The 23,327-nt window shown below is 40.5% G+C and overlaps 1 protein-coding gene across 10 annotated transcripts in view; it reads right to left on the bottom strand.

The window, feature by feature from the left end:
* DLC1 (DLC1 Rho GTPase activating protein) overlaps positions 1-23,327 on the bottom strand; it is a 260,198-nt gene that overhangs the window by 5,170 nt on the left and 231,701 nt on the right. For all 10 annotated transcript variants that reach the window (XM_046940463.1, XM_420693.8, XM_046940464.1 and 7 more), the window contains 8 exons: positions 20,324-20,395; positions 16,929-17,010; positions 10,740-10,803; positions 6,473-7,902; positions 5,278-5,454; positions 3,258-3,417; positions 2,821-3,019; positions 226-439 (listed from right to left, as the gene is read on the bottom strand). In XM_046940463.1, the coding sequence (XP_046796419.1) occupies positions 226-439; positions 2,821-3,019; positions 3,258-3,417; positions 5,278-5,454; positions 6,473-7,902; positions 10,740-10,803; positions 16,929-17,010; positions 20,324-20,395 (2,398 nt within the window). The remainder of the gene's footprint in view (positions 1-225; positions 440-2,820; positions 3,020-3,257; positions 3,418-5,277; positions 5,455-6,472; positions 7,903-10,739; positions 10,804-16,928; positions 17,011-20,323; positions 20,396-23,327) is intronic.

Genomic DNA, 23,327 nt, shown 5'->3' with positions numbered 1-23,327 from the left:
CAGATTTTGGCATGCTGTTACTGACTTCTCTTGCTATTCCCACTAAACTTTGCCTTTGGCATCCCCCCATTACTACCCTTTTAGGAATTTGCTACTATTTTACCACATCTGTTAAAAAAGTAGGGTCACAGGACCATTCTACATCTGATGCCTTCTGAGGCATTCAAGGTGACCAAAAGGGTCAACAGGACTGGCAGCAATGAGCCGTGCTCTCCAGAGACATACCTTGGGGAGGAATTCTCTCTTTTGAGAGTGTTTAAATGGAAGAGGGAAGGTGCTAAGCACACCGCCAGGTTTGTTGGTGTCATCTGGTTCTCCTTCACAGCAGCTGTGACATCACTCAGGAAATAGAGAAGAATCTGGAGGACCTCCCTGTTCTCGTCAGGTAAAAGCATAATGGCAGCCTTGATAGCCTGGAGACGCTGATCCTTTGGCACATCTGCAGAATATTAGTATTTCTCTCATCAGCCCATTGATTTTCCACACACACAGCATGAATACATCCCAAAGCAAACTCCAGCTTCAAATATTTAACTCAAGTTTGAAGCGATTTCCTTCAGGATGCATACCATTCATAGGAAACATGAAGGAATTTTTTTTAACCCACTAGTTTAACTACCCTCAGTTATTTCCTGCCTCACAAGAAATGCAAGCAAGAAGAAGTTGTGCCTAGGCCAGAGTTAATTTTAGATTTAATTTCAACAGCTACTTGCTCCCACAGATGCATTAAAATGACAGAATCCTGGACTCGGGCAGTGAACAAGCAAACACAGTCCAGCCGATTTAGAAATTCTTTGCTTTTAAAGAAATTAAAAACATTAATGCATTTTAGAAAAAGTGAATTAATTGAATAGATTGGCTAGTAAACCTTTTTAACAATGATGTCATTAAACAGCCAGAAAGTGCTTTACCAAACACACAGGGTTGCTTTATCGAGCAAATCATTCAAAGTCATGCAGTGGAAAAAGAAAGTCAATGCTGTGAAGCCCCATACCATCAAACAGCTCCTTGGTTACTAACAACAAACATCCATTGGAAAAATTTGACGTGTATCTTTATATAAGGCCTTCTCCTCCAATGTTGAAGGGAACAAATAATGAAATAACCCAGACCAGATCTGCTTCTTATAAAGGGATTTCCAACAAGCCATCCATTCCCGAAGACAACACGAGAGTCTGAGTCCCAGAGCACTTGTATTGTCATTAACACCACACTGCCCTGACTGCACGCCCCATAATACCTGCGCTGCTAATCAGATATTTAATTGGCATTTGCTTTGGGCTTCAGCAATTTCATAAGGCTGGCAGTTGAATTTAGAAAGCAATTGTAAGCAAAAACTAACTATTCTCCATGCTCTGTCCTAAATCAGCTCAAAACACATTTAAGCCATGTATGGGCAATTCCAGAGTGCAGCCTGGTGCATAACTCTAAAGCAAAGAGAAAATCTGTCCTTTGTAGGGAAGCAAAATTTACAGTTGCTTTAAGGCATTTTGCTTTGCACTGAGAGAATACTTCTTGACCACCTCTGGGGAGCTCAGATCTACTGTCTGTGAAAGGAAAGGAACAGATACTTCTGCGATTCTGTGTCAAGCTTTTTCTGGCACTACACAGAAAGAGTTGCTGCTTAATATGCACGGAAGTGGAGAGTCTGATTCAGTTTTTCCATAAACTTTCCTGGGAACTGAAACACAACCAACACAAAAGTGTGCTCTGAAATAACAGTACGTATGGTTTTATTTTAAACTGTCACCTCCACCTCCGGAGGTCTGAGGGAAGTTCCTGGATGATATAAACCATTTGTACCATCATCATAAGAAAAGGCACAAAATGCTGTAGTGGCTCAAGGAAAGTGTTTTTGCAGTGAGCTGTGTCGTAGCTAGGCTACCATGGGAAGAATACATGAGGAGAGAGGTGGGTTGGCCTTAGAAAAAGGAACAGGATCAGCAAAGTGCCTGCATTACATCAGTTTGGATCTCCATGAGTATTTCAAGAAGCTTTGGGCCCTGGTCACCAAACATTAATTAATCATTGGCCATTTTATAAAATGTTTTTAAAAAAGCATTTAAAGTATTCCTATAATGTAACAACTTTGAAGTAGTGTTTGAAGGGCAACGTGTTGTTTGGAAAGCACAAAACAGTCTTCTGTACAGAACCTGATTTACTTCACTCACAATAGAGAATGTCTCCCTTGCTGGAGCTGGACCTGTCATCCCAGACAGATGGCTAATTTCTTTTCAGGTATGTTGATAAATACATGTTTTGATGCTACTTATTCTAAGAATATTCTGTTTATGGTACTGGTAAAGTAGCTAAAACTTAGAAAAGCTTTCAGTTTAGAAGGTTGTTTTCAAAAATGATGGTGAAGAACAGAATATGGATTAAAAGAAAACAAAACTATTATGACAATCTCACTCTTAGAAAAATAACAAAAAACAACTTAGTTATTCGGTGAATTTCTATCCCCTCGAAAGCTCCAGATTCTGTTAATGTACTCTTTGCACATCTCCTCTGCTTAGCCACATCACATACAGCTTGAAAATATACTGTAATATCAAAGAAACTCAAAAAAGAAAGGAAACTCTATAGCAAGCAATGGAGAATTTATTTGTTCACCAGAGAAAGGTGAAATGAAAAGAACTTCTCCAATAAATCATTGCACAAACAATATAAAATTAGTTCCTTATGTGGTTGTCTGTAATACAATAGCTACTACAAAAAAGACAAAGATTGACATACACAACACGTGTAGCACCCAGAAATTTCTGCCCTTGCTACACAAATGACAATTAGTCTTCTAACTTTAGAAATCTCAGTACTTACACTGGTATATCTGTAAGAAGGTCTCAGAGAGCTTGTTGGTCATGAGAGGCTCGGGCAGGTCACGGAAGAATTGCTTTAACATGTCTGCTACATCGTAGGCAGACTGGCCTTCATAGTTGACACTGTCTGTTGAACTCTCATTCATTTGACGCAAAGCCTGAATTCTTGATTTTACTCCAGATTTCCTAAATAGTCCAACCTAAACATATTTGTATATGGAAAAGTAAATACGTTTACATTGAGTCTGGCAAATTTGAAATTTAAGTATGTTCTTTAACCTCTTATGTATGCATTGTCATTTCATGGAAAGCTTTTTCTTGAATTGCACGTTTTATTCTGAGTCTACTTTTTCGGTAGAACTGAGGAACTACAAAAAACTAACGGAACACTAGGAATGGGTGCTGAATGTGTATAGGAGACAGCAAAGCAAAACCCACCTGATCCAGGCAGTGGTTACGGAGGTACCGCATGGCTTGCTGGATGCTCTGTGGAAGGGGCTGCCCGGTACGCTGGACGTTGACTTGCAGCGGTACTCCAAATACGTTTCGGTCTCTATAGTCTGGCACCTTTATCCTTTTCATAAATTTTGGTACTGCCCTATTAAGTAAAAGAAATTACAAAATTAGATTAAACCTCTGTCAGCCATTTATCTCGTGGATTTTCAGTAATGCAGAAAGTAAGTGAAATAAGTGAAACATTTTAGTATGCTGAATAATATGGAAAGTATTGAGAATATAAACCAGCTAATTCAATCAGGTATTGGAATAGGGAAAGAACAGAAAACAGTTTCTCTAAGAGAAAGGCTTAAAATTTAGGGCAATATGCTGCCTGTAAGTATTAATGTGGTGCTACTCTATTAATATTAGTAGGACAAAAGCTACAGGGTAAAACTGCGGGGGCCAGACTGAACTGCAAAGGAGTCAAAATAAATCCTGTGGTCAGTGACCCCTTATAACACTGCTTCTTTAGGTTTCGAGAAAGATGGACATTTGTACAATGAGCTTTTGTATGTCAACTACTTGCTCTGCAAAGTCCTCAAACTGGGTCCACCACCCACCAGAGTGCATAACAGCAGGAAACTGATGTAATACATTTGAGTTTGTTAGCTAAAAACTTCAGCTCTATAAACAACCCCTTTGAGGGACCTCCCTCCTTGTCAGGGAGTAGTAACTGTTGTTACTCCTACCTCCTACTCCAGTTTCAATGACATGCCTTTCCACTTGCATTTGACTCCAAGGAAAAAGTTACTAAGTACAAAAGAATAATTTATCCCTAAGTTCCCAAGTGTTGCTTTCATGAAGGAAAAACCCCAAAAACTATTAAAATGTGAGAATATTGAGTTCATTTTCCTAAACAAGTAGAAAACTTAATGTATGGTACAACACCTAAAAGGACAAGGTAGAAATGGTGAACAGGGAGACCCATTTAACATTTCAAAACACAGTACAGCTATACAAACACTGCATTATATTTACAGCTGACTAATCGGTTACATAGGAAAACAGAACCAATTTGTATTGCCATACAGTTAAGTTTAGGGCATTATTGATATATGTATGAATAATACTTGCTTTGTCAAAAATATGCCAAAGGAATGTGAAAAAACACATTGCGATCTCCACTGAGAATCTGAAGCATGCAGGGATAACTGGTCAATACTTATTTCTGTCTTTCAGAACAAACAACTTCTGTATTTAGAAAGGCTGACATAATAACAGCCTTTGAACAGGAGGTACTTTGATGCTGAAGCTAAATACTCTCTATGACTCCTGGGGAAGGGAGGAGGCTGGCCTGTGGTAGGGAGAAGAAAAATTTTATTGCAGCCTGAAGGTTACACAGGCTGTACTGCAGATAGAAAAATAAAAGAGCTTTCTATTTCATTCTTCCAACACACAAAAACCAAAAACCCACACTCAACTCGGTTACAAACACCTGGACACAGCAGAAAGGGCTGGCTACAAAAAACAAAAACCAAAAAACCTTAATGATTCTCCCAAACTTTCTTTTTTTCTCCCTCAACTTTTTTTTTTTTTTTTTTTTCAAGTTAACAGGATTATTAGAACCCAATTTATTGTGCTTTGAAGGGAAGAGATAGTTGCTGGATAATAAGATAATAAGGCACTAAGTGCCTCAATACACCATCAGCCCTTCTTTTGCTATGGAAAGCAGACATCTTCCAGCACAGAAGGCTGGCCTCTGCCTCACTGTTATTCTTTCATATGCTCCTATGAACATGCTTCTCAATCCTAATGAGATTAGCCCTACCTAAAGGGTTAGTGACGTTAGTACTGTCTAAGGAAACCACAAATCACTGTCAGCATAGGCTGGAGGAAGACAGGCAAGTATGGAAAAAGTGGGACAGAGGGACTTGTTGTATGTTTCTAGAAGTTGCCCAGGACTAGTGAAACTGTTGTGCCCAGACTGATGGCCTGTCTACACATGGCACTGTGCCCTTACCAGCTGAAGCCATGCTTGTTGGAAGGCGTGTACTTCTCCAGGAGAGCAGTTAATTTCAGCAGTGAGTATTTCTGCAGCAGGTTCATCTGTGCCACGGACTGGCAATTGATCTGCAGGGAGGCTGAACTGAGGCTGGGCCGGTGAGAGCTCTGGAAGCTGTGCCACCTCAGCCTGTGCCTGTGGAGATGATGCAGAACAGAGTAAGGACCAGTCATTGGGATGTCTGCCTCACCCACTGCAATGTGTGTGGATGAGAACACGTGCGCTGAGCTATCCTATATGAATTGGACCTATCAGATATTCTTGAAGGGCTCAAACAATGTTGATTTTTTTCCCACCCCAGAAGACCTTTCAGCATTAGGAGAGTCAGAATCAAACAACTCAGTGAAGAATAAAAGGCCCCAGATTTCAAGACACATCAAATGGAAAACTAAAAGCTCTTCTAAAAGTCTCATTAAATTTATACACACAACTGTAAGCGACTAAATGACAGCAGAAACCATGCCCTAAATTATTTGCACTAGTTTTAAAGGAAAACTGGAAACAAAGCTAGAAAGAGTTCAGTCCCTTGCTCTATTCACAATACAGCCTTCCATCCCATGGTGAAGATCCCAACAGGAGCTGGGGGGCCTTTGGAGCTTCCTCAAACCCCCACAGTGCTGCAGCAATCAAAAGAAAGTAAACACTCTCCATCTTCCCCACAGATGTAATGTGCAGGCACGTTATAGGAAACAGCCTGCTACTGAAAAGTGCAACTTTTTAGTCAGTCTAAAGGTTTTTACTACACTCTGACAAGAAACAGATCATACTTCCATTGGCTCTCCTAGACATTTTAAGAAGTGAATAATCCTACTTGAGATCCCTCACCTTCTTACACACCATTTCAGTTTGAAGAATTACCATCCCCCCAAACTGCCTTAACACTGACATGCTGAGCAAGCTGTTTTTCAAGGACGACTCAAGCTGAACATATAAACATATAGCTATGAAGTGTGGGAATCACTTATCTAGAAGTGCTGTACAAATACTTTCCATGGCTCTAATAGTTTTTGGAAGCACTGGGAACAGCATGTATATGCTTCAGTGGCCTGAAATGGTATTGCATGAAGGCCTTAAATGAGCACAGTGCAGCTACTACAGAGGCATCTGGTCCAAGAGGGACATGCTGGGACCACCCCAAGTCCCACAAGCTCACCTGCTGGACCGTGTCAGTGATGCGCCCACTCCAGAGTCCCTTCTGTCCTGCATCCCTGAGGGCTCTTCTGTTTCATTAAGTGAATTCCCTGTGCTGTCAAGGTCACTTGGTGTTGTTCGATCATTATCTACATCAAGGTGGATCTGCTTTGGGGAGGAAGGACATGGGGAGATGGAGTCGAGCGCTGAGTCAGAGTCCCCTTCATCAGAGAACTTCTCTGACCACTGGTTTACTATTCTCTGCATCCCTTTTACATGGTACAAGATGTCATCTAGTTCTGGGAATATGTCTTCATTTTCAAGATCAGCCAGGTCACTCGTACTGGAATACAGGATTGAGCCTGGCACATTGTCGTAAATGCTCAGGCGGCTACTCAATGAGCTAGCGGAATTGCGCCTTTTCCCCATGCTCAGCTCTTTAGAGCTATCTCCACTGTTTTCCCTCTGAAGAGTGAGATGGCCATGTCCATGGAAACTCCCTGTCCTCCAGTTCACAGAAGCATTGCTTTCTGTTGGGGAGAAGTTGCCATTGGAGAGTGCTTTGGGAAAAGTGCCAGGCTTATGATCTTCTGGGATAAAAAAAACAGTATCTTCTGCAAAGCTTCCCCTGTTCTTGAAATTCTGCTCCATCACATCGCTGAACGTTGACTGATTGAAGGGGTCAAAGCCTTCCAGGTACATGCCCACCCTTTTATTGTATGCACTGAGGCTGCGTGTGCGCGTGACAGGGCTGGGCGTGCTGACAGCACTGCTTGTCTCCGACTGACTGCTGCTGCTACTTGTCTGAGTGGAATTGGAGACGCTCCTTTTTCGTACCATGGGAAGGCTGATGTGATTGCCATTGAGGGCAGAAATCTCCACACAGTTAAGTTGTTTCAGTTTATCTTCATCCATGCCCTCCTGCAGGATGGGACCACTAATAATAAGGCCAAGCTTTGAAGGAGCTTTGTTCTTGCCATGGTGAGAGCTCTTGATTTTCAGACTCTCCATCCTCTTGAGCAGGCTCTTAGTTTTAGATTTAGTGTTCTTCTCATTTGCCTTTGTGTTGAAGCTGAAGCTATTCAACTCCCTGGGCAAAGGCAGGCTGCTGAACGAGTCATCGTTTGCTATGAAGTTGCTGGATGAACAAATGCTCACAACTGAGTTTGTCCTGGTGCTAGAGGCCTCGCTCTGCAGGGTTGGCTGGTGGCTGCTGGTGCTGCTGGTACTGAGAATAGAGGCCACCTCCTGTCGCTCGCTGAGGTCGGTGAGCACGCTCTCGCGGCTGGCTGCATTTGGGAGGAGAGGAGCCTCTGGGGAGGAGGAGGTGTTAACATCTGGCTTTGGAGGGAACACATCGAACTCTTCAAGCCTTGACCACCTCTTGCTGTCCCTCTGAAAAGTCCATTTGCCGCTTATTGCACATGGTTCGTCTTCATCTGAATCTTCACTCTGCAATGAAGAACAGCCCTGAAAGTGCTGCTTGCAAACTTACAAACAGCCAATTGCATTTAAATACAATGCCCACTAAACTGATTTAAGCATGACCTTGTTCTCACCAAATTTAAAGCAAAAACGGTCTCTTGCTTCAGGGAGAAGAAGATTAGACCATAAAACCCATTACAGGAAAAGATTACATGAAACAGACAATATATCTTAACAGTTTTTAAAATAGAAAGGATTTATGCTTTGTTAAAAGAAACAAACAAGGCAATCTGCTTTAACTTGCTCTTTTCTGAAAACCTTAGTATCCACAGGCTTTTAATTAATTGGTCACAGTCGATAGCCTTCAGATCAATGGAAATTCCTGGCATGCATAAAATTTTAAACTGGAGTCAGTCCGGGGTTGGGGTCCCCCCGGACTCTCTCCAGTTACACTCTGTTGATAGCGGCTCTGTGTTTATACTCCTTTTTGCAATTAAGAGATGTTTCTCATATGTTGTGAATTGTAGCAACTTAATTCTTTACCTATTTGGGAAGTTTAAAGTCTCCACACTGTAACTAATGAGACAGCAAAAGAAACTCTTGCTCTGCTACAGTTTGATGCCTCCAGGCTCCTACCTGGTCCTCTCTTCCTCCCACAGGCTAGCAGCTCACATTTTAAGAATGTCTTGCGAAGTTTCTTTCTACTTCAGTCTTGCTTCAGGCAGACTTTAACACTCACAGATAGCAAGCAGCAAAAGCTCGCTTGCTGCATAGCACGTAAGTAAATTGTAAATAGCATCTCCACTGATTATGTTTGATGTACGAGTAATGCCTGAGGGCACACTTACACGCACATCACTTATACCTCAATCTTTTCATCTAAATCCTGAAAGGGAGTGATCCTGGGACTGACATATTTGGTCTTCCAAGTATCTGGAAAATTTTAAGTTGCATGCAGTTGGAAGAATAAAACCAATGTGAGATATTTTAATGTGACACCATAAAACCACAAAATAACCTTTGGTGTAAAGAGTAGGTACAACTAATTGCCACACAGATCCATGACTGCTGAAGTTTCACATGATTTGTTTAAACTGTTTTAATTAAAAAACAAATATACAAGCATTGCCCAATCTGTAACTATTTGTGTGCCAGGAATGTAAACATTTATAGTCTGAAAAACGAGGAAATTATTCATATTTCTAGTATTTTACTTCTGAATACTTCAACTCTTGATTCTCTCCTAGCGTTGTTTTTGTTTTCTCCCTTTCATTGCACATTTCATCAGCTCAGGAAAGTAAGCGAAGCACCATATTTATTTTTTATAACCAAAAATATAAGGGAAGCAGAGAAGTGTCATTCTCTTTGCTTCCCAACTACTACAACCAGTGTTTCTGTCCATGACTCAAGACAACAAGAAGACTAGATTGCTTATTTAAAGTTTTTGAGAGGAAAAATGTCACCTAAAACTGTCAATGGATAATATGGATGGTTTGATGGTGAATGTGGTTTGACTGGAAAAAAAGGAGCAGTAAAGCAATCATAATTTGCAAAGAGGTCAGTGCAAACATAAGGAATCACATATTTCTGTTGGCACAATTTTTTTCTTAGTGTTAAAAAGTTTTAATGAAAGCAACAATAAAAGGGAACAGAATCTAAGTCCATCTGCCAGAACACAAGAGGTGAATGAAAATCAGGAGCACCCAGACTCTGGAAGATCTGGGGTCTGGACCTGAAGTCAGGTCTGGTCTGACTTCTAACAGCAATACTGATCATTCCATTGTTAACAACGTTCAGAAAGAAGAAGAATTCTTCTGGTGGTTATAAAGAGCAAGCCAATGGTCTACCCCTTCTTTTAAGGAGCTCCTATATATGCTGCCTCAGAGCGTTATCTTCTGGAGCTTGGGTGCTGTTTCCAGCATACCACAAACAGATAGGGAAAGAGGGGATTAATTCCTGGTAAACAATCCCAGAGCATTTGTATGCATTCTTGTTAAGGGCAGGGCAGCATTGTATACCCTTAGTTTAGTCATCTTTATCTGCAGTCAGAATATCCCAGGGGATGGTATCAACTACTGATTCCTCCTAGGACACACACACAGTTTTAAGACAGCTCTCAAGTGGTACCTTACTAGCAAAATCCAGCAACTCAGCTTTCTGTCAGCACTGCCTTGCTGAAGTTACAGGAGGTGCTCTCTGCTTTCTCACCATGCTCCAAAAGGATCATGGAGATCCAAGAAACCCTCTAAACTCCTGCTAAACTCCCTGGAGACGTGCAAACTTCTAAAATAGGTATTCAATGCATTTTGTAAACATTTTAATTCTGAGCTATAATTCTGTGCAGCCCAAGCACAGTCAAATTGATTCTGCCTATACTATAAGAAAAGAATACAATTCCAGTGTGATGGCAAAGAACCAGAACTGTGAAGATTACATCAAGGACGATGTTCTAACATTCAGGCCAGCTCACTGTGGCTGATCAGGATCCCATCCATCATGCCTACTCCACAATGCTGCCTGGTAATAAGCTACAACACAAACAGCCTTGCTGGCAGGCAGAGAAGCCCAGTGCCTTTCAGACTGAGAACAGCATCCCATGGAAGAGCTAGCTAGAAAAATAAGCTTTATCTGTGGCCAAACTCTTCAGTTCTCACTAAGTGACAACACAAAATGAAATGTAAGCAGAGTTTTGACTATGTGTCATTGGCAGGTTCTACTCAGTCGTCATTCTACACTAAGAACACCCTTTTCGCTCTATCACTCTACAGCTAAACAATCTTCTAGGTTTTTTTGTTTGTTTGTTTTTTAAATTTTAAGTTTTATTAATACACAATGCTGTAACAGAAAATGTCAAAGGTACTTACCCTTTTCCTGTGGGGACTGATTTCTAGCTTCATCACTGCACATTTGTTTAAAGTATTTAAGCGCCTGCAAAAGAAAGGAAACCATATTAAGAGAAAACGCCAGTGTTTTCGCACAAGCTATTGCAGTTCAAAAGCTTTTGTGAAGGCTATCCCTAAACTGCTTTGCATACAAATAGCCAACAGTAGGGTTTCAATTAGAGCCCTAATTATACTTAACCATTAACCCATTATATTTGGCTGTATTCTAACTTCAGAGGGAGGGAGGAACTGATGACTATTTGTCACTATTACCTGAATCAAAGTCAACAGAAGTAAATAGAAACTTACAGTACTTGAGAATTGCACTGTGACCGATAAATTGTAATAATTACATTTATTTAAATATGAAAGATTCAAACCCTGAAACAATCAATCTCGACAGACTGCAAATACAGGAAAAAGCTTCCTACTGACCCTGCACATACTGACCCTGCACATACGTGTCAATGTAAAACAGCATGTCACTTCAAAATTGCACTTTACAATCTGAAAGCTTGAACAGGAAAACTTAAATTTCCCACTTACTAGGGGCACATTTTGATTGTGAGAAGTGTGTAATTATTTTCACTATTGTCCTGGGACCGCAGTTTTTAAAAAGCCCTGTACCTGATTTTTCTTTCCTAAACCTAAAGCTTATTTTATATGTAAGAATATTTTACTCTAGGACTAAAATTAAAACAACATAAATAAATTGCTGCAGCAACAAGAGTTAACCACCCTCCCTGTGATATGTGAGAGCAGTCTGCATGCACATCTTGAAGTGCCACATGAAATGTACATAAGCATCTCTTTATTCTCTGATGAGCTAACAATCCAACATCCCCCAAACAAAATAAGCTCTCTTTCTTATCCAGTCCCCCAGAACACCAGTGTGGCTCGGCAGTCGTGAGAGGCATCACGTCCTCCTTGCCCTCCTCCTGCCTCCCTCATGGTAAGCCTCTGCCTGCAAGGCTGTGCCGTGAGCTAGGAGAGCTGCAAACTCATCTTTCATTCCTCAGTGGGTTGAATTTCACCCACTGATAGCGTGTGCAGGAGGGAGGCAGACAAGCAGAACTGCCTCATTCATGCAAATTCACCAGGGGTAAGGCTGACCTTTAAAAAGCCTGCTTCATTCTGAAGGAAGTGGTAGAATTTGCACCTAATTCCTTCCAGCAAAATGTAAAGAAGAACCTTTACTGGAAGCTTTGCAAAACTTGAAAAAATAAAATTGAAAATGCTGACTTGTCACGTTGCTTCAGATGAGTCTTTTCAGATTCCTGAAACTTGTAACTTGAATCTAGAAAATGTGTGCACAGGAAGGATTACTAGTTTCCTCTTTCCTCTCCCCTTTTATGCACAGGATTGGTTGCAGATGGTATTTACACAGGGCTTGATCCCGAGGCCATCAAAGAAAATGGAAAAGCTCCTACTGGTGCTTTTGCTGCAGTCATGGGGTAAAAAAGGACAGTTTGATCTATAATTAGACCCAGCCACAACACAGCAGAAAAGAAGAGAAACAGGAAGAATTGCCATGGGTCAGATGCTAGGCCAGTGGCAGGTTAGGAAAGTTGTCCAGATCTCTCAATTTCCATCTTTGCTCTGACCTAACCCAGCAGGCACAGCTCTTCCCACTGTGGAGTGGGTATGTGACCTTACAGCAGTTGTATTTATGGCATGGATTCCAACAAAATCCAAGGATTTTTTTCTCTTCTCCTGCTTTACAATTGTTCTCTTTCCAAACTCCAGGACCTCAGTACCAGGGAGTACTGAGTTGGTTTCAGTCCTATACTGTGTAATAATTTACAAATGTCACAGTGTGACAACCTTTGCCTTATGTGGGAAGAGACTACCACTGAATCCCCACATCAGGCTTTATCTAGCTCCGGCCTGTCTGATAAAAACCATCTCTGATTTCACAAAGATTACATCCACAGACTTCTCTCCTACTCAAATTAAAATCCTGAAATAGGTAAAAAAAGAGGATAGATCTCTGTTTCCAGAGGCGTATTAAGAAAAAAAAAATATATATATACACCTCAGGGCACCCCACAAAAAATGACAATGAGGGCAAGATAAGGTAACCCCCAGTGAGCAGGGTTAAACACAAAAGCAGTGAGGCAAACAAAGGCTCTGTTACACACCTGACATGATTTCATCACAAAAACAGTTTCCCTTTTAAAACCTAAATGATCTGTAGTGATTGCCTCAGGTCTTTGAGTTTCGTTATACACAACCCACAAACTGCTTTAGCTTTTACATGAGTTCAACAGCAACAAGTTCTTTGAGCTACATACACCAAAAGCACAGCGTGGCATGCAGAGCCAGGATCACAGAACCACAGAATCAAAACCATAGAATTGGAAGGGATGTCAAAGATCATCTAGTTCCAGCACCTCTGCCACTGGCAACAAGCCACTGAATTTGCAAGTCACCGAGCAGGCAAGGTCCAGGCTTTGTCAGGATGAGAGTTGACTATAAAACTTCTATTAATATTCACTGTGCATATTGAAATCCTTCTTCTTAAATACTGCTTCTTAAATATTTCTTAAGAGCACATTCATTTTCTGCAGATCTTCTTATCAATTTGATGCTGGGTAATGAATCTCAATTTTCTCTTCTGACTCTGGACGCTCTCTCTCACTGAGTCCACTCCCAGGTATAAATGTCATCACTTCTCCACTGACAAGCAAGAGGTCATGTCTCATTATTTAAATACATCTTATTTTGCCCTAATCTATCTCAGTGACATCTTCATATGAACTCAGTGGAGACAACGGGACAGGGCAGGACTGATACAGGCAGTGGCTGCATCCAGTTACACCATCTTGCTATCTCAACCTCAATCACTACAAGGCCTCCTACCCCCAACTGCTGTCTCTCTGGATGACAAGATAATATTCTTTCCCATTGTTTAGGTAATTGCCTTTGGGTCAGCCTTCTCTATGCAGGTCTTCATATCCAGAGAGAGTTCACTGCAGGAGAGAGCTCCGTATCTACCTGGTCCCTTCTCCTCACCCAACAGAATGCAGAACCCTTACCTGGGCTTGCAGCTTCCTTCATCTCTGCTCTGTAAAGCCCTTCTTCCTAACCAAGACCAACATGACAATGCCTGCCTTTTAGTCCCAGTCCTTGTACTGGCTGGGCCCAAAACACAAAGTACTGGAGCTTCCCTAGGAAATGATGCAAACAATGTGCTCTTCCCAGTCATCCTATTAAAAATGGCCAAGCTAGCTTAGCTTGAACTTCTTTTAAGAAAGGCATCCCAAATAAGGCACACACTATCAAAAATGTCGACTTGAATGACTAACTTCAGCTAACATATACATGAAAATATGACCTCATAATAGAAAGTCTTTGTTAATCTAAATACCAGTCAGTTCTACATCAGCTCTAATCACTGCCACTTCATTCTTCTCTCCTCAAAAGGAGAAAATTCTAATCCCACATAATCAAGAAAAGTGAAAGCAACACAGTGTAGGAGATACAAGCATTTTAAACTAGAATTTTCCAGCTCAATAAATGTATGATTGAGCTGTAAGCTTCAGTTTAATTTTTTTTTTTTAATGGATTTAAATACTTTGTTCCTCAATGCAGGGCCAATTCCAGCCCCATTATACCTGCAGCTAACTGATGATATAGGAGCTTTACCGTCTCGCCTAATTGGACAGTCCATACCTTGTTCCCAGAGCTTATCTGCATGCTATAACCTGCAATAGATGCCAGCTCTCCACCAATCAGACTGCACAAGCAGCAAATGCTGCTCTCTCTAATCCATTGCAATCAATTTCTTGGATGAGAAATCCGGATGGTAAAAGATTTATGAAACCTCTTGCGCAGATAGTGTGGCAGTTTTCTGGTTATGTGTAAGGAGATTAAATAGGATTTCCATCACAGCTTGCTATGTAATTCGTGCTTAGCAACCACAGCCTTTAGGACAAGCGTGTTTCAGTACTTAGTTTCATGAGCACATTATGTGGGCAGTTACCCTCTGAAGATAAATTCCCAATCATTAATCTACATAGAGTCTTACAAAGCCATGGCCAGCAGCACTATCACTACATGAAGCACCCTAGCAAACTAAAGCAGAATCACAACTCCTAGATTTTTAACCCTACATTTCATGATAAACTCACTTAGTGACATTTACTGACCATTTATCTTCTACTGTTACCAAGTACCATATGCTATCCCCGTAATTCAAGTCTCAACTCACTTTTCACTTATAGATTTTCAAGAAAATCATTAATGGCGTGGCTATTGAAACCTTTTCCATTTAGAAAGAAATTTTGCAAGATATTAGCAAACTGTTATTAAGGTTATTTTTTCATGCTTAAATTAATAAGGCTATTAAACAACAACTGACAGTGCAGTTTAGATGTAAACTATAATTTAAAATGCTTCAAGCTTAAAAAGTATACAGCATTCATTTATCTCTGTGCTGAACATGCAAATAATTCCAGAACTACTCCAATTTTCAGTAAAAAAACAATGATAGACTTACAGCTGTGAAACAGCTCTAAATTCTTTACTGAGTAAGATCCTTTACTGTTTACACACTGACCATGGCATGAGTCAAAATAAACCTGGGTTTGAGGAAGAAACAGCACTCCAAATGACGTACCCTCTCCATGTTTTTAAATGAGCTTTACAAAATTAAACAGGGAGAAGCAAAAAGAAAATCCCACAAACAAACAAACAAACAAAAAACCCCCCAAACCCAAAGGTAGAAATGCAGTGATAATGTACTCCTTTTGTCCAACACACATTACAAAGGGTCAAATTCAGTTGTCCAAGATGGTAAACTGAATTACTTCACTTTTATTTTAAGTCGGGATTTGAAAGCTTCTAGAGAAATGTTAGCTTCAGTTTTAAAGCTATTTTGTAAAAGATAACTGTGATATATAAATCAGAGGCTTCAGAATGACATAGCTCAGCCTTTGAAATCAGTCTCAAGCTGAAGAAACACCTGTAGCCTCTTGTGCCCATTACACAGAAAGCAATTTGAAGATGAAAGCGAACAGGCTATTTTACGATTAGCAGATTTGTGAAGGACTGCCTAGTTTCACAAGATATATGTTTACTCACATCATTCTGGCTTAAAAAATAAGATTTCATTCTTGAGACAGAGAACTTCAGCTGGTCTCTAAGTGCAGAAAAAGTGGTAACTGCTTTTATTGTTTACGTTAGCAGCAAGTCTCAAAGAGATATAGAAGACACATTCTTACTTTTAACAGTGAGAAAAAACCTGCTGCCTTTTCCCTCCCATCTAAATAAATAAACCCAGGTTAAAAAGTATTCTTGCAGGAGAACAGTAGATCCAAAATATGCTGGCTTGACTATATTTTGTTTTCCTGGCAAGGGAAGACCATGCTTCTGGGAAACAGCATTTATTCACATTGCTGTACTTTCTGTTCAATCACTTCACAAGTTCCAGAGCACACAAATAAGCAGGCTGATGTATCACATTTTAATATTGATGGAATAGGTGCCTTCCCCTGCATCCACAGTGTGAATTTAACGTTAGTGAAATTTTTCCCCTCCCAATGGCTGGACAACAAATCTGTTTTCTTAGTTGGAAAATCCTGTAGATATTTCTGAGCAATTTCAAAATTCCAGTTTCTCTCTTTCCCTTCCAAGTATGGCAGCGATGGCAAAAGAACACTATAAATGTAAAGTATTTCTTAAAAGGGTTTTGTAATTCATTAGAGTTACTGACATTCAGAGCTGTGGCCATCGTGCATACAGAATCCAAAAGTATTCATTCTGAAGACAGTTTGGAAAGCTGCCAGAACCGATGCAATAGCTGCACTCACAGATGGCTGTCGCCTGCACAGTTCTGCTTCCCCATAGCTTGCTAACTTGAGAATAATAAGAGCAAGTAAAGAATAACAGTAAAAGATATGCCTACAAAATAGGTGCAAAGACTCTTATCACAAATACTACTGACATTTTCCTCCCAGATTGGTTTAGGTAAGATCCCCAAGGATTTCTTAGCCTAATATACTATTTCAATTAAAAATGCATACAGATAGTTGATAATAAAAAAGTCTCACAATGATGGCTATGCCAATAACACACATTTGACTCGTGGTTATGCATTTCTCAGATTATACCTCCTATTATGCAGGAAGAGTTTAGTTGCAAGATGCAGTGTGATTTCTTTCCACCTACCTGCATAGGGCCTCAATGGCATCTCTGTCCAGGAAGTCATGCTCTCGCTTGACAAGAGCAATGTCAATTGGAAAGAGGAGATCTGTAGGAATAGAAACAGATGAGGAATCACAAAATCTCTTCTTTCCAGTGGTATTTCAAGCCCACCAGCTGCCTCCAGATGAGCTAACCAAGATGCGATTGATACTCAGATAAATAAAAATCAGCTCAAATGCCAGAGATGCTCACTGTCCATGTACTAGCTTTCATGTGCAGCTTTGATAACTGAAAGCTGATATATACAGAAGGAAAAAATGAGCAAAGCAAAGATGAAACAAAAGGAAAGGAAACAAGGCAAACATGAGCTTCCTGTATAATACCAGAAGCTGAAACTAGTTCAGGCTAGCTTCATTTAAAATAAATACACAAGTGATACTCCAAAAGTAATGCCTCATATTTTGTTATCTTGGCCCACAACATCAGAGGTGGATGGTATGTAGAGGTGGTATGGCAGTAGAGGTTGATCGTTCCTGCTAATATTCCATTACATTTTGTTGCCATGTGACAGATGGCAGCAGAGGGATAGTGACAAAATTGCATCTGACATGGAAGTGCAGACGAAGCAAAGATGTGCCACTGAATTCCTCCATGGGGAAAAAAATTTGCACCAACTGACATTCATCAACACTCGCAGAACACTTATGGAGATCAAGTAGTGGATGCAAGCAGAGTGAGGTGGTGGGTGGTGTGTTTCAGCAGTGGCAACAGTTACAAGAAGGACAAGCCATGTTCTGGATGGTCATGCGTGTACAGAGCTGAATAGCATCTTCAATGCACTGGAAATGATGGTGGCAACATTGAAATACTGCAGAGTTTGTGCCAGGTGTGTTCCACAGGGTCACACAGGTGCAAGGTCCAGGTGGCTCAAACAGGAACAGAAAGAACACGTATGTAAGCTTGTTAGGACCTGTAGAACTAAAATGAGTCTGAAGGTGACGGTTTCCTGGATCGCATTATTATGGGTGACGAGATGTGGCATCACCACCATGAGCCAGAGTCCAAATGGGAGTCCGTGGATTGGTAACATGAATTCCCAATCAAAGAAAATGTTTAAGATGCAGCCCTCAGCAGGCAAAGCAATATGCACTGTCTTTTGGGATAGGAAAGGGGTGATTCTTCTGAATTTCCTGGAACCTGGAGGAACTATCAACTCTGAAGGCTTGAACTTCCAGAGTCAGGCTGGAGAAGAAAGAAAACAATCTTTCTCTTGCAACACGATAACACCATGCCCGATAGCAGTCTGAAGATTGTGGAGCACATTGCTAATCTTGGCTGGACTGTCCTACCACATCCACCATATAGTCCAGATTTGGTACCTTCTGACTTCCATTTGTTCAGGTCGATGAAGGATGGACTGTATGGGCAATGTTTTTCCAGAAGTGATGCTGTCACAGCAGCTGTGAAACAGTGGGTCACTTCCACTGGTGCAGATTTTGAGTGTGGTATGCAGGCTTTTGCTCATTACTGGTGAAAATGCACAGTAAATGGTGGTGACTATGTTGAAAAAGACAGTTTCCTATCTGAGAATTTGCTCTGAAACAGTGTTACTGTGCTCTCTGTATGTATTGCAGTTTCCATGGAAGTAAGGAGGAGGCATTGCTTTTGGAGCAACCTCCATCTAAGTGCTAGTATCTTACATGATAGGAAAAATGCCAGTAAAAACCAAATCTCTGGAATGAAAAACAGAATCTCCTTGGCTGTACATCAAGCAGTTTCAGTGTTTGTTACAACATTAATGAGATAGACTCTGAAAAGAAAGAATGCCAAGCTGCGTAGAGCCCATACCACATCCTTTCCTTAAAAGATTATTTAGATAAACAACTGAGAGAGTGAGGGGGAGGAAACAATGCTGTCAGAAAGCTGTAAATTTACTACAGCTCTGAAGCAGCAACAAGATATATATTATTTACTGTCCTCCACAGATTCCTGACTGTCATTTAGGTCCTGATTCAGCATTCCTTGCACAGCCATGCCTTCCACCAAAGCCACTGGGTGTTACATACATGCAGTAATACAAGGACAAACTCTAAGGTACTGCTGCAGTTGCAAACAACTTTGTGTGCCCACAAGAAAACATGGCAGAACAAAAGATAGAGGGGTGACCAGAAGTTGATGATCTTCCTAAGTCCTTTTTTAGGACTAAACCTAACTTAGGTCGATGCTGTTTTTGTTGGTGTTGCTGCTACCAAAGAGGCCTGAAAAGGACAATGGCATATTGTTTTCACATGTCTTTTCAATGGGTATTGCTGGCCTTGCTTTCACATCTCGCTCTCACTCTCTGCAGTCCCTTTGATGTTGGGCAAGAAACCGATTCTAAATTAGAAACTATATATAAGCTTGGAGTCTCTAAATTGGACAACTGTAGCCATGGGTAGGTCATGTTTTCCGAACACAAGTCATTTTATAGGAGATTTACAGCTCATTACAACATGAAACCCACAAATCCATATATTCAGCTTGGAGTCCTTTCCCCACTTTTAACAAAGATTGGAATTAAAATCTCAGGTCTGCATCCCAAGAAAATCTTGGCATCTCCATCAGTACCAACAATAAATAAATAAATAAATGGAAGAGTAGGAACAAAAGGAAATTTAGCTTCTGAATAGGCAAGGGGAATTTTTGCCAAGTGCTGCTTTTGAAAGTGCTATTATCATCTCATATTGCTAATACAGCTGCAAATGAAAGTTCAGCTAGATCATTTTTCAAGGTCAGCTCAGCATTTGCTGTAATTTCCAACAGTTATTTGCTATAAATAATGGGCCTTCTAAGCTCGTTCTTGCAAGCTGGAATTTGCTTTATAAAAATGGAGATGGATAAGAAAGTGCAAAATAGTTCTGCAACAATGCAAGCAATTTCATGGGATGGGGAGGGGAGGGGAAACAACTCTGAACAATAACACACATTAAGAAGGATATTTAGGATGTCCCTCTTTAAATCAGACTTCTGTAGGTCATTCTGCATCAGAGCAGGAGAGGTAAAACAGTCAGGTAAAACTGCAAGTTTCTACTGTGTCAGCACGTCAGAGAGAGATAAAGACATGAGAGCTCTATTTGAGGAAAACCTTTGCCAAAAAAAAAAAAAAAAAAAAAAAAAAAGCCTGAAGCAGGAATTTGAAGCAAACTTAAAACTCCAAGAGTGTTCCAGAGTGTTTCAGAGTCTCATTGGTTTTGGCATGTCTATGTGTGTGGAATGTAGCAGAAAGCAACCTGGTCTCTAAAACTCCTATGGACTGGAACTTCAGTCATACCCCTGACCCTCCTGTAATGGTGGATATTACAATACATTATCCCAAAACAAAGCTACATGCTTGCTCTGTATCAACGCCACAAAGTCACCCCGCAAGCCCAGGCGCCTACCTTCATAGAGCTGTGCATACTGCGGGAAGCCAGCAGCTCGCAGCCAGTCACAAGCTTCCTTGGCCTCGATTTCTGGAAGAGGACAGAAACAAAGCACCCTCCCATTAGTTACAGAATGACAGAGTCATTAAAGTTGGAAAAGACCACTACGATAATCTAGTCCAACCATCAACCCATCATCACCACACCCACTAAGCCATGTCATCTGCAGAGCAAAGGCCTCCTCCCTAGCACTTTCATTGTTCCTGTCACAAAGTAAGTGTAAAGATGTATTCACCATTCAGTAACTTTGAACTGAAACTCAAGTGTGCTTACTTGAGCTTGCTTCTCTTCACACTACCAAACATATCCTAGCATTCACCTGTAATTTATCAAAAGGTCATCATTCTGGCAGTTAGAGAAACAGGCACAGATGAAAACTACAGGAATTACAGATCATTCTGCACAGGTTTTGTAAATATTTAGAGACAGCAGCATTATAGTCAACATGAGGTTTTATTCAACAAATCTTATGATCCTCTTGGTGTAATTATTCTGTCTTGATAGAAATTCCTCATAGAGCCTTGTGCTTTAACATCTTATAGATAGTAATGGCAGTCTAGGAACAACTGACTCACTGTATTGCAGCAGCTATTTACTGCCCAGCAAGAACTTAGTTTCACTGGAGGTCTTCAAGGTATTTGTGAGTGCCTTGGTCTATTACAGGAAATTCAGTGAAACTTTCCCCTCTCACTGCTCAAAACAGCATGCTGCAAAATGAAATTATTCACATACAGAACACCAAAAGAAACATTCTGACTATAGGCTATATAAGGCTATGAATAAACTGTACATGAATTTATTTGTTAACTAATAGACACAAAAATAAAGAAAATGTTATCTCACTAGCTCACAAACCAGGAAAACATACAGGGCATTTAGGGTATTTGCCAGATGTTGAGGAAGTGATTGGGTTAATTCTGTTCTAAAAATTCAAGAAAGTGCTCCCGGGAATTTAGTTCCCTGCTTAGATCTAGCAGACAGCGAACAATCAGAAACTCTTTATGTTCATCTGGCTTTGATTATATTCACTCTTCCTGATGAGCCAAGAAAGAAAAGCTTCATTATGTCCAACTGAATAGACAATTTTGCCACCTACTTGGAGAGGTTATCATTGCTACCTGCTGCAGAAACTGCACAGAGTTCAGTACAATTACTCAGGATACAAGCTACTGCATTTAGGTAAAGAGCCAAACACAACATAAGGAAAACAACTTCACTGCTTGACACATTATGAAATATTCCCTGTGAGATACAGGTATACAAAATTAAAATCAGATGAAAGAGCAGACACGTTTTAGGGTCTTCAAAGAGATGGCAGTGTCCCCCTGATTTTCCAAACAGCTACAACAGGGTTAAAATATTTGTGCTTTGCCAGACTGCTTTGCTAAGATACATATCCAAATCAAGGGGTTAAGGTGAGCCAAAGCACAACATTCCATATAAATAAACAGCGAAAAACCTACTCTTGCTGGAGTCAGGACAAGCAGGCATTTGTGTAACTTGTGTTTGCTTCACCTTTGGGTTATAGAACCACATGAGAACAAGCACGTACAGACATATTGACTTAGCTACTCATTAAGAAAAAGCATTCTTCAACTCCAGTTGCAAGGAATTGTAAAGCTTTGCTTGAAGTTGTATTTTAATTCTGGCATCTTTGGGAAGTACATGGCAAAGACGGCAGTGGTAAAAAAAAAATCTAAAATTTATTTAAAACATGTACAGTAAGAACAGATAACAGAATATTGCTGTATCAGATGAAATGAGAACATTAAAGCAAAAAAAGAAGATTAATTTTTAAGACTGCTTAGAATAAAATGTAGCATTTTACAGGTCACATCTTGCAGAAGTGACTAGATTGAAAGAGAATTTCACTTGATTAAAAATTCAACAAATGATCTCCAATAACAAATGCAGCTATATGTTTATAGTGCAATTGAAAGAAATGTCAGATTCCTTACTACTACAGCAGCGCTTTCATGTGTTTAAATATTTGTTCATAGGTCCTTTAACAAGCACCTCAGGAATATGATTTGGAAAGTATACGTAAAGCTAAAAAGTTAAGAATATGCATTTATCAGACTTTTTTTTTTTTTTTAATGGATCTTTGTAGAAACTCTACCTTTTCTCCAAACACATATGCAAGTTAGGTGGAAGTCACATTTTATGGCCATCCAGGTATCAGGTGCCTTTGGGATTTTCAAAGTGTCTTTGCTTCCAAATGCCTTTGAGAATCCCCCAAGAAGTCCATGTAGGCAATGTAATACACAGGTTCCCCCTGTCTGGTCACAAGAGTTGCCGAGCAATAAAGCACCAGTGCATCTGTCCATCAGATGGGCAAGGTAAATATAATCTCCCATGACAAGCATATTTCATGAGCATCTATCACTGTCTGATAGTGGTAGGACAAAGAGGAATGGTTTTAAACTAAAAGATGGGAGAATTTGCTTAGACTTTAGGAGGAAAATCTTTACTCAGAGGCTGGTGAGGCACTGGCACAGGCTGCCCAGAGAAGATGTGGATGTCCCATTCCTGGAGCTGTTCAAGACCAGGTTGAATGAGGCCCTGGGCAGCCCAATCTAAGTGGACAGCAACCCTAACCACAGCAGGGGAATTGGAATTAGATTGTCTTGAAGGTTCCTTCCAACCTAAGCCATTCTATGATTCAGATGAAGACATGGAAGTTTTCATCTGAAGATGTAAGCTGACATAGCTTGCTATGGGCAAGGGCCCGGTCTCCCTCCCTCCTCTCCAGCCCAGCAGGGCTACTTCCTGTCTACTGCTGGCTATGACAACAAAATCAAATACCCACGTCATTTAAAACCTTTACAATAACCTACAATTCAGTATACATCCCACACAATAAATGTCCACACAGCTTTTCAGACGTATGTCCTGTCCTGTCTCCCGTCTCCAACAACAGGAGGTTTTTTGTACAAAGAAATGCTGTCAAGAAAGAAACTGC

This window comes from Gallus gallus, chromosome 4 (assembly GCF_016699485.2).
Source record: "Gallus gallus isolate bGalGal1 chromosome 4, bGalGal1.mat.broiler.GRCg7b, whole genome shotgun sequence".
NCBI classification, from domain to species: Eukaryota; Metazoa; Chordata; class Aves; order Galliformes; family Phasianidae; genus Gallus; species Gallus gallus.
This window is presented reverse-complemented; position numbering and strand designations above follow the sequence as displayed.